The sequence below is a fragment of the Barbus barbus genome, assembly GCF_936440315.1.
Source record: "Barbus barbus genome assembly, chromosome: 14".
Classification (NCBI taxonomy): domain Eukaryota; kingdom Metazoa; phylum Chordata; class Actinopteri; order Cypriniformes; family Cyprinidae; genus Barbus; species Barbus barbus.
In genome coordinates, this window is record NC_136742.1 from 17,927,229 (window position 1) to 17,939,755 (window position 12,527).

Here is a 12,527-nt window from a genome sequence, read left to right on the forward strand (position 1 = left end):
GGTAGACAGGCTGTCACTGAGTTAGTTACATTGAGCTGCTAGCTCAAAATGCTCTAGTAAGGGTGTTAATATCCCGTTTTTGCGAATGGGTTGTTTTATTATAATCCATTTTTGCTCTTGGGAGAAGTTTCTGGTTGACTGGCTCGCTGGTCAAGTTCTATAGCTAGTCGGTTATGCAGCCAGGTGCAGTTCACTGACAGATTTATATTGCTAAATGGCTAGCTAAGACAACAGACTGTTAAGTTAGTGTGCAGGTTTAATTAAGTCAGCTTTTTAGTCCATTGCGTTTTGCACCCTCTGGCAATATGAATCCCACTAAGAAGTCTTGTCTGGTCCTTATTGTGGTTTTAGCTGTGACTTTGGAAGTGGCAGCTGGTGGTGAGTCAGAGGCTTTTTTTCAATTATTAGGAAAATGTGTTTATTTAGACGTTAACTAAGCTATTTAACATTTACATTTACTATATTAACATGTTTTGTATATAAAGTGTATATGAGTTGGCATTTTGATTGCAGAAGTACTTCAAGATGATGGCGTTGCAGAGGGTGGTGAGTCTCAGGTAATACAGCATTTAAACATAATGACGTTATCAGAGCCATTTAATATGCATTTGGGTTGAAGTGTTTTGTGTTAGTGATTCATGGTATTGCATTTTGAGAAAAAAAATTAGATTCCATGTTCTCAATGTAAAATTAAAAATTTAATTTTTATTTTTATTAAAACATCACTGTAAACACACAAATAGTGAATATATATATATATGAGACTAATTGTGTGTATACATTTATGTACAAAAAGATATCTCTCTAACACACACACATGTAAAAAGAAAAAAAAAAAATATATATATATATATATATATATATATATATATATATATATATATATATATATATATATATATATATATATATATATATATATATATATATATATATATATACACACACACACACACATATACACATACACACACACACTCTCAATTATTTATTTTATTTTAAACTATTTTATCTACTAATTATTCCATGTTTTCTGTCTATGGTCAGAGCACACATAATAATGATGGCTCCAAAATTGTGGCGGGACATGCGTATGTCTCTAAAGTTCCCCAGGCCGACAGCAGTACAACAGACACTGGAGTAGAGAGTGAGGTTGAGGGGGTTGAACAGGAAGACCTTCCGAGTCAACCTCCTCCACCAGTGGAGAGTCATAAAGAAGGTGAGTAGATCCAGATGGGGTCTGCAGGTGCTTCCTGAATAAGATGTAGTATTCAGGTTTTGTCTGTAGATTTTTCTGTACATTTAGCATAATTTTATTAATATGTCTTTACTACATTGCTCACACATTCAAGGTTTTGATACTGTTTGAGTCCTATGTCGCTTAGTTTAGGGTTTTACAGCACAAGATCTTTCTTTGTTGCTCTCCGCATCACAGCTTGTTGTGTTTGAGAAAAGACACCTGCTCACCCATGCATTCACAAGTGTGTAGTTTGTTTCCTGTGAAAGTATCTGGTTATTGTGTCATTTTCTCATTGGTGTTTATCATAGTTCCAGTGGCAATAGGTGGAACAGCCTCTGGGGAGCCCTGCATCTTTCCTTTTCTTTTCCAAGATAAAGAATATATGGAGTGCACTACTGAAGGCAGAGGAGATGGGAGGCTGTGGTGTGCCACAACATACAACTACAACACTGATAAGAAATGGGGCTTCTGTGAAAGTGAGTGAGCTGTTATTGGTAGTGTACTTTATATTGTAAAAATGAATCATATTGTGACTCTACAGTCTACACGAAATATGATACTACTTTAGTTAAAAGCGGAAGAGTTCTTGGTATGTTAGTCAAAAGATGTTTTTACTACTCTTACTCTTCTGCATTAGTTGTCTAGATATGAAAAGATCAATGCTAATGTTTCCTGCACTATAAATAAATTGTGATTTTTAGCACTTTCAGTTGTTACACCAGATGCATGTGTAATGTATCTGTCCTCACAGCGGAAGAGCAAGCAGAGCAGAGACGGTTAGTGGAAGAGGCTGAAGAACAGTACCAGCATGCAATTAAGATGATTAACAACACCAACAGAAGGAGCCAGAAGAAAGAGTGAGTGCTGTGGAGCCATGCATTTTTTTTTTTTTTTTTTTTTTTTCTTGCAGTGCTATTTGAACAGTTTTCCTATGATTTATATGTCTTGAACCTACACTATCTGAAGAAATGTGCAAAAACTGTACTTTAAATCTGAAGCCTATGCAGTACCCTCAAAGATACACCTCTGTACCTTACCTTCCCCTAAAGTGTGAATATTAGCACCTTAAAGGCCCATTAACTACAAGGAAGATAACACTAATGATAATTATAGCAGCATCCACACCAACGCACAATAACATTTTGTTTATTACAAGCACACGCTGCAGTTCTGTCATCTGCTGCTTTAAATACTCATGCTCTTTAGAGCAGGCTGTGATTCTGATTGGCCGATTTTGATTGTGATTGGCTGTTAGTATTTTTAACAACAATCTTTTTTTCAGCTGATGAATGATAAAGTAATTCCAACAGTATTGTTCCGCTGTGCCATTGTAGTTGTGGTGTGGACTCTGCTATTTTTTTACATTTAGAACAATATTAAAATGAATGAGATTAAAACTATACCTTTACAATTATCATTGTTATTATTGTAGTTGGTGTGAATGGGTTTGAAGACAGTTTTTGCACATTTTTATTTAGTTTTACTTACCGTGTAGGACAGTTTTGGTTTCTGTATTGGAGTCAAAAGAATTAACGTGTATAATTGAACTAAGGTGTACTTTTTATTATTTTATTTTTTTAAGAAATTGAGTAAGGATGCTTAAAACTAAACACATTAATGGCATTTCTAATGTAAAAAGATTTCTATGCCAAATAAATTCTTTTGAACTTTTGAAAAAAACATGTATTCACAAAAATATTAAAAAGTACTGTATTTAAAATTTAATAATGACAAGAAAGTTTTCTTGAGCACCAAATCTGCATATTAGAATAGTTTCTTAAGTGTAACGGCTGCTGAAAATGTATTCAGCTTTGCCATGGAGTAAAAATATTTTTTTTATATATTCATTAAAATTGTAAAAAAGGATTGTAACTAAAAAAAGTTGTAACAGTATTTTACAATATTACTGTTTTAAAGTATTTTGATCAAATAAATGCTTCCTTGATGAGCATAAGAGACATGCCAACCACAAAATTTTAAACGGTAGTATATATTCATATTTATTTCTGCATTATAGGTTGTATGATAGACTCCTGAAAGTTGCAGAGATGGGTCATGCCAAGGCCATGGAGAAGGTGGCATATGCCATGCTGTTTGGAGACTACTTACCCCAGAGCATTCCTCAGGCAAAGGAGATCTTTGAGAAGCTGGCACTGGAGGGCTCCCCTAAAGCCCAGACTGTAATAGCAACTGTTTATTAACTAAATGTCACCTTTCTATGTTAATACTGATGCTTTTTTTGTCCTGTGATTCATTTCAAGCCATTTCTTAAGAATAGCAGCTGTTTGTGGGGTTGTATCACTACTGTACTATTGCATCAGGAAAAGTTTATTCCTTTTTATATCATTACTATTTTATTTTATTTTTTACATTGAGAAACCAATTTTCAATTTGTGTTCACACAGGCACTTGGTTTCCTGTATGCTGCAGGATTAGGGGTGAACTCAAGTCAAGCAAAGGTATTCTCTAATGACAATTATCTAGACAGCACAGCCTGCTTATTTTAAATGTGAATGTTTAATGAAAATGCTGTTTTTCATATTATTGCAGGCATTGGTGTACTACACCTTTGGAGCTTTGGGTGGAAACCTAGTAGCACATATGATTCTGGTAAGAAGAATGATTCTCTGTCCTGTATTTTAAACCATGGAGGATCTTGTTCCACCCAGGAAATTAGACTTGATGATTTGCTTATCGTATGTGTCGAGTCTTTATTTGACTTTGCATATATCAAGTTGAGTGTCTAAACAAACCTTTGGATCTATTGAAGTTCTGACCGACACGTTGGCTCAGTTACATGAAGCAAAGTTGAAACCTCAGATCCTGTGGCACTAGGGCTGTGCAATTAATCGCATGCGATTCTCATGAGCATCTTGTCAGTAAAGCCGGCTCCGTGATTGGTGGTAAATCTCCATCACCTGTTTTCAGATGGAGCGGCAGTTAATACACAGAGCTGTAGTTCACTGACAAGCTATGCGATATCGCGTTCATAATCGAATATGATTCATCTGCAATATTGAACACGATAATGCTAATTTATCCATGACTACTTTCTTAATGCATTGGTGCTGTGTAGGATTGTGTCTAGCCTGCATTTCCTGGCAGTGCCGATCTGCTAAATGCCATATTTTTTTTTTTCAGGGCTACAGATACTGGGGAGGTGTTGGGGTTCCTCAGAGCTGTGAATCTGCTCTCACTCACTACAGACTAGTGGCCAATCACGGTAAATCTTGTCACATTTATATGCAGTCCTTATGTCTAAACATACCGAATTTCAGCACAGCATCGTTTAAACGACACTCGCCTTTTTTCCCAGTCTGTCTAAGGAAATGTTTAGTGACTTAAATCCTACATGTGAGCAGTGCAGTGTGACCATAAAACTATGAAATGTCTGTAGAAATGTATTTTTAGTTTGAATTACACTCATACTGCTCATGAATAATCACTGGTACTGCTCAGTTATTCTCACTCTATCCATATCTGAAATCATTGAGGATTAAGTCTTGTAATATCAAAGTAACCTAAGATTTGTTTTTTTATTAGTGGCCAGCGATGTATCCCTGACAGGGGGCAGTGCAGTACAGCGGATCCGGCTCTTAGATGAAGTAGAAAATCCTGGTTCTAGCAGTGGAATGCTAGAGGAGGATTTAATCCAGTACTACCAGTTCTTGGCTGAGAAAGGAGATGTGCAGGCACAGGTAACATATAACTGTTCTGATTTGTCTGTAAGAAGAATTTCACCCTTTGACATTATTTGAAGTTGAACATAGACTGTATCACTGCCATAGTTTTTGGCCTTATGTACTTGTATTTTTGATTATTACTATCACATTTAAATGTTTTTGTCTAGGTGGGCTTGGGCCAGTTACACTTACATGGAGGACGAGGTGTGGAACAGAATCATCAGGTAGTTTTTTTTGGCTCTGCCATTTTATGTGCATTTCTTCTAATAATTTGAAATAATGATTTTAGTTACTTTCTATTTGTCATTATTTTCAGCGAGCATATGAGTACTTTAACCAAGCAGCAAATGCAGGGAACACACATGCAATGGCCTTCCTTGGAAAGGTATAGCCTTGATAAGCCTGGACTGTAGCTGAATGATCTCACTGTTGTTCAACCTCTGTCAATTTTTCTTTCTCTAACGCTCATTCTGTTGTCTCAGATGTACTCTGAAGGCAGTGAGTATGTGCCTCAGAACAATGACACGGCCCTGCATTATTTCAAAAAGGCTGCCGATTTGGTGAATTTTTATTTTATTTTTTATTTTTTTCCCTGTCAAGATTCAGAAACTGTTAATTGTCAAATGTTCTCTAATCTCCAACTTTTGTTGGCCTCTTTTTAGGGAAATCCAGTTGGCCAGAGTGGCCTCGGTATGGCTTACCTATATGGAAGGGGTGTTCCTGTGGTGAGTTTCCTAGATGAGATGAACATTATGCAGTCACTCAAAGATCTTTTGAGCCATTGTTTCTTCTCGATCCTGCAGAACTATGACCTGGCACTGAAGTATTTTCAGAAGGCTGCAGAGCAAGGCTGGGTGGATGGACAGTTGCAGCTGGGAACCATGTACTACAGTAAGTGTGTGTCAGGCAGAGAGATTGCATGCAAATAATTTGCCTTTTTTTCCCCCTTCACTTCTGCTTCTTTAATTTTCCTGCTGTTACTGCAAAAGGAAAAATAGGCAGCCATTTTTGACACAAAGGAACAGGTTTTATTGAGCCAGTAAAGGGCGTGGAATATTTTCCCACAGAATTCAGCAAATTCCACAACAACACCAGAATACATAATTTGAGGTAAATTCGATACATAAATATTTTTGACAGTTTAAATAATGCATAAATTTGTAAAGAGTTTAATACTCATATTTTTATTGCAAATACAGAAGTGTGCATATTACCAACAATTACACTGCACATGCCTCATAATATAGAACAGGGAATTATTATTATTAATGACATTACACATTTCACAATATAACAACAAATATTACTGATATTTTATGTATTTATTTAATAGACATTTTTTAAATAAAATTAGAAACAAATATGGAAAAGCCATGAAAATTTATATTGTGAATTTTCTGAGCTCTGCTCTGAAAATATTGCTTCAGGATATATTTCTCTTTTTCTTTTCCCTTTTTCTACCTGCCTGTCGATCTCACTCTTCCACCACTTCAATAGCGCTTTATCTTAAATCACAGCTAACTCCTTTTGGTTTGGTTGCCTAGGTGATTGTTGCCATGACAAACTCCCACCTGCATTCTGCTTTGACATGATCTTGACAAACATTGTGGACTGAGAAGTGTGTTAGTCATTTCAGCTGGTGGGTGTTGAGAGTATGAAAAGTGTATTTATGAATTTCACTTTCTTCATATTTTAGATGGAATCGGGGTGAAGCGTGATTATAAGCAGGCTCTTAAATTCTTTAACCTGGCATCTCAAGCGGGTCACATCCTAGCCTTCTATAATCTAGCTCAGATGCATGCCACAGGGACTGGGGTCATGCGCTCCTGCCACACTGCAGTGGAGGTGAGACACTATTTCATCATGCATAGCCATGTTTCAAAAAACTTTTCTTATAGTTTACTATGTATGTGTGTGAGACCAGCTCTTCAAGAACGTGTGTGAGCGAGGCCGCTGGTCTGAAAAATTCATGGCAGCATACGGAAGCTTTAAGGAGGGCGACATGGACTCTGCTGTAGTACAGTATCTACTGCTGGCCGAACAGGGCTACGAAGTCGCCCAGAGCAATGTGGCCTTCATCCTTGATCAACGTGAGTCAGTGATTTGCCACTACCACCAGAGGGCGCCAATCCTCCAACACCTGCATGCATATTAGTTGTGGTATTAGGTCAAAAGTTGGTCTGAGAATAGTTAGTCAGCATCTGCCTTTTAATCTGAATTTTGTTTTTAAACCATATCTTTATTTAAAAAAAAAATATATATATATATATATATATATATATATATATATATATATATATATATATATATATATATATATATATATATATATCAGACATATATTTTACCTTCCCATTCTGCCCTGAAAATAATCTGAAATTTGTAATGAAGAATAGATTTCCCACCCATAGTCATGAAAAGCTGGAAATTTTAAAATTGTTAGGCCTGGAAAAGTCATGGGTGTATTTCTAAAGGGAATATAATTATTTCATGTTCTGCTCCAAAATATTCAAATAATTTTGCTAGTTAATCAGCTAGATGTTACTTTTAAGAAATTATTACAATTAAAATGAATGTTTTGTCACTGACTTGCTCATGAAAAACTGCCATGGAAATCTGTATTTTTTTTTTTTTTTTTTTTTTTTAAAGGGTCATGAGCTGCCTTTTTATATTATTTTGTACTTTATTCTATTTGAATAGAGCGTGATGGATTGTAGACTCTGAAGTAAACACCCACTGCTATGATTGGCTAATAGTTGTGTATGTTTGACAGCACACATCCTTCATAGATGGACACTGCTGTGTTTTAGGTTAAAAACGCAGAAATACTCAGTACATATCAAATGATCTGTAATAATAACAGACAAGGCAAGAGTGCCCACGTAATAAAAAAGTTACTCACACTTGTGGTGCGACATTGGTGTCGGATCCAATATAGTCGGCACAGCATTGTCTTTTAGTTTCAGTCTTTCTGAAAATCCTGTGTCGAATTGTGCATTGTTTGTAAACGAATCCACGGTAAAATGAAGTGAACAGGACCAAGTTCTTACTGACACGGTCTGGATCTTCATTAAAAAGTTCATCCACTCTTTCCTAATGTTATGATCAGAAGGAAGGCAATGCAAAGACTGTTTTTTATTTATTTTTTTTTTTATTTTTTTTGCAGCTTGGCACAGCACCTTGTTGCCTTCAGAGCCATCTTTATTGTTTGACTTCTGCGTAAACCTGCATTCACCCCTCTCGCTTTTTACAATATGCACATGAATCGGTAGGCGGGGCCAAACAGGCAGCGATGTAGAAGCAGGTGTTGATCATCTTCTGCAGAGGTGGTGTTTAGCCACACTATTACATCATCAAATGGTACATTCCTCAAGCTGTCGTTTTGGCAGACTGGCTTCAATATAAGATGTTTTTAGACTAACAAGAAAGTTTTGAGTTCTGAAATTTACAGGATGCTTTTGTAGTCCAATGACGTCTTATATTTCAAAATATCAAGGGAATTTAGATTTTTCAGTTCATGACCTCTTTAAAGCGTAATTATTAGTGGTCTTAAATGACTGGGAAATGTTATGGAAATTCATGTCTAAATATGTGGGAACACTTAAAGAAGGTCACAGAATCTTTGTGAAGGTAGAACATTCTGCACAGAAAGCCTGAGAGACCAAGTAAAAAGATGTTCCCTTCATGTTTATTGTCCCTTGGTAGATTAAAACCCAGCTAAATTAAGCCATTTCACATTGTAATAATAAATCTGACTCTGTGTATGTGTCTTTCAGAGGGATCACAGATTTTCAATGAGAATGAAACGTACCCACGGGCTTTGCTCCACTGGACTAGAGCAGCTGCTCAAGGTTGGACTGTTCTCTTCAACCCACACAGTCACTATAGCAAAATGCCAAAGTGCTTTGATGACCTCACAACCATTATAGTGAGACAAATATAACTGCTTACTACATGGCTCTCTCAAATACTTGATTCTGATTGGTCATTCGCAGCATCCTGCTGGCTAACATTTCAGTATCATTGCTGCTATTTTATTGTTGTCCCTGGCAACCAATCTTTGTCATACTCGTATTACTTTCATAATACTCTTTATAGAAAAGTGATAACATATTGATAAAATATGCAATTTCACTATATCATACCCATTTATTTACTTACTTGGTACATAGCTAAGTAATAAGCAGCATAATATAAAGTCGGACAATCATTGTTGCAAAATAAAACATATTTTTTTATAACATTGTTTGAGGCTCTATGAAGCTGTTGAACACCCAGGACCTCTGTAACAGTATCTGTTTTATATTTTGTTTTGTTTTGTCATCAGGTTACACAGTGGCCAGAATCAAGCTGGGTGACTATCATTTCTACGGCTATGGCACTGATGTGGACTATGAGACTGCAGTCATTCATTATCGTCTGGCCTCTGAGCAACAGCACAGCGCACAGGCCATGTTCAACCTAGGCTATATGCATGAGAAGGGCCTTGGTATTAAACAGGTGAAATATCCATGCATAACTACATATAACCAAGCATGCACACTATCGTTCAAAAATGTGAAATTAAGACATAATTACCAAAAATAATTCTAATATATTTTAAAATGTATTTATTCCTGTGACTGCAAAGTCTCAAGTCTTCAGTGTCACATGATCCTTCAGAAATCAATCATCAGGCCGATTTGGTGCTCAAGAAACTTATTACCAGTGTTGAAACACATTTTGCTTTTTAGAATTTTTGTGGAAACTGAGATGCACTTTTTTTTAGGATTCTTTGTGTAAAAAAAAAAAAAAAAAAAAAAAAATCAAAATAACAGCGTTTATTTGAATTGGAAACTTTTGTTACATCATAAATGTCTTCCCTGTCACTTTTGTTCAATTTAATGCATCCTTGCTGAATAAAAGTATTAATTTCTTTCTAAAAACTTTCTTTATTGACCACATTTGTGACCGGTGCTGGCAAAATGAGTCGGAATGTCTTTTTATTTTCACATTCTCCAGAAGTTAATACCTTCAAAATGATATATGACTTGTTGGAATCTGATAAAAAAGGGCGCTGGACATACCCCCCCCCCCCCCACAATCCCTGCCGGCCTGAGACTCGAACCCGCAACCTTTGGATTACAAGTCTGACTCTCTAACCATTAGGCCACGACTTCCCTTAAACTTAAAGATTATGATGTGAATCTCGTCAATACATATTTTGCAACGTACTTTATAAGGGAGATTGCAAATGTTAGTCAGCACGATCGTCATCAGCATGGGTTTGAAAATCATATTTCACTGGTTTGGACTTCGATATGAAAATTAACAAAGCTGGAATGCTGCGCTTTGCAACAATAGACTTACAACTTGTGATGAGAAGCAGTAGCCGTCATCCAGAAGTGTGCAGAGAAAAAGGTACTCCTCTCAGAAAACTTCCAAAATAAAGATCATTTTAGATGTTTAATTACTATTTGGAGCATTGGGATCGCTAGAAGCGGGCTTAATGAACTCATTTTTGTGTGAACCTCAAATTCGACCAAAACTGACATTTTTTTTCACTTCTTTTGCCTGTAGCTCAAAATCAGCCCGTGTGACTTCTGACTCATTTCGCCAGAACGGGTCTCATTTAATCTGTAATGTATACAGTGCACTAATTTTTTGAATTGTTACTCCACAGGACATTCATCTGGCTAAACGTTTCTATGACATGGCTGCAGAAGCCAGCCCTGATGCCCAAGTTCCTGTGTTCCTGGCCCTGTGCAAGCTGGGCCTTATTTATGCACTACAGTACCTGCAAGATCTTAATGTAAGTCACATCCGTGACCATCAGTGAGAATCCACCTGAAATCTGATTTGCCTCAAGTCAAGGACTAACCAATAACAGTAATCTTTCTTTTTTTTTTCTTAAGCTGAATGAGCTTCTATCTCAGGTGGATCTTGACCAGTTACTGGGTCCAGAGTGGGATCTCTACCTCATGACTGTCATTGCTCTGCTCTTGGGCACAGTAATTGCATATCGGCAGAGACAGCACCAAGCCGTACCCAGAGCCCCTCCAGTGCCCCCTAGACCTCCAGCCCAGCCAGAGCAGCCAGCTGGAGAGCCTGAGGAACAATGAGAGAGCAGTTATCAGAGTGGAGGTGACCAAATGGGACTAGGATTACGGGAGAACAAATTGAGGCCCAATAGCGTCTCTCTCCCTGGGACAGCCGCTGACACCTACACCTGCTGTGGTCTTTTATCCTGTTAACCCCAAAAGAGCTTTCAGGACTCTTGTTGCCCTGTCCAGCCCCTCCTTTGTCTTTTGACTGTGGCTTGGGGAAAAATTAGATGAACTTCTACAATATCTTAAATGTGCGCCTCAGGGTTTTGCCAGGTGAAATAACATTTGTGCAAATCAACACTCATTGATTTGGGTTTGGGGGGGAAAAAGACAACATTGCTGAATGAACTCCATTAGTTGTTTCTGCTTTTGCTTGCCACTGTGCTAAAAGCCAAGGAGCTTATTTTGTGCAACCCATTCAGATATATATATATATATATATATATATATATATATATATATATATATATATATATATATATATATATATATATATATATATATATATATATATATATAATTAATTATTATTTTTTTTTTTTTGTATTACGTTTGGTACAAATTCAAACTTGGACACCATGCCTCTTTGAGACGCAGTGTGAGGTGGACACTGCTCTGAATTCGATGTGTAAAAAGTTCATACTTTTCAGCATGCTTTCATTTAAGTGGCTTGCTAGCAGATTTTTTTTCCAGAAGTCCAGAAATGATTTATAACATCAGTATTTGGACAAAAGTAGTTTTCACCAGCACATTGATGTAGATTTCACTGTCTGGATTCAAATGTGCACAGTTACATATGAATAAACTGCACGGTAATAATCTAAGGTTAGCAGTTTTTCATAAGGTTTTTTTATTGCCATAAATGCTCACCTTGCCAAATGTTGAATCATTCATATGACTACGGCCCTTGACTTCTTTTCATTGTTACAAAACTGTCTCTGTAGGCTATGATACTAATTTAGTGCAATTATGGCTGGTGTCCAGTAGGTTTCAGATTTTTGAAGCTCCAGTTACCTCAAACCTCATTCATCATTAATCATTCAACCTTTCCAAAAGTTTTCAAAATGGGATTTAAATTCCTCTGCATACATGAAAAATATTTGAATTGATGAATGGGTTGCTGTGTGGCTATAATTTTTAGTATTACAAGACACCTTTTTGCTTTTTTTATTTTAAGATCAATACATTGAATTCTCTCAGAAATATTTTTGACGATATGCGTGTTAAGATCTGTAGCTCTGTGAATTCCTTAAGTTGATCCATTTGTTTTGGGATGTGGCTGTTTGTGAGCTAAATCTCAGTTTTAGGTTCTTTTTCAGAGGAAAAAATTGAGCATGTCTAGAATATCTATTGATTATTTGGCAATGGTGTCTGTCGTTTCAGGTAATATAGCATTACCACAACTTTTGGTGTGTAAAAAAACCCTGTAATGTAAGCATATGTATGTGAATAGGATGTAAAGAACTGTTTTTCTTGTGAAGATTCACCAGAGCATTAGTTTGTTTTTGCAGAGTTCTC

The 12,527-nt window shown here is 36.5% G+C and overlaps 1 protein-coding gene across 2 annotated transcripts; it reads left to right on the top strand.

The window, feature by feature from the left end:
- Positions 1-182: 182 nt before the first annotated feature.
- Positions 183-11,160, top strand: LOC306880296 (protein sel-1 homolog 1-like). Of its 2 annotated transcripts, none has more exons than XM_079433750.1 (21): positions 183-378; positions 514-557; positions 1,048-1,219; positions 1,549-1,716; positions 1,992-2,097; positions 3,258-3,420; positions 3,646-3,699; positions 3,791-3,850; positions 4,382-4,463; positions 4,784-4,938; positions 5,091-5,147; positions 5,240-5,308; positions 5,406-5,483; positions 5,586-5,648; positions 5,727-5,814; positions 6,620-6,768; positions 6,848-7,013; positions 8,700-8,774; positions 9,251-9,423; positions 10,586-10,714; positions 10,818-11,160. In XM_079433750.1, exons 1-21 carry the CDS (start codon positions 306-308, stop codon positions 11,022-11,024), a joined length of 2,331 nt encoding a protein of 776 aa, XP_079289876.1. In that variant the 5' UTR covers positions 183-305; the 3' UTR covers positions 11,025-11,160. The 2 variants fall into 2 exon arrangements, with proteins under 2 accessions (XP_079289876.1, XP_079289877.1); XM_079433751.1 differs by having other exon boundaries at positions 1,555-1,716.
- The last annotated feature ends 1,367 nt before the right edge of the window (positions 11,161-12,527 follow it).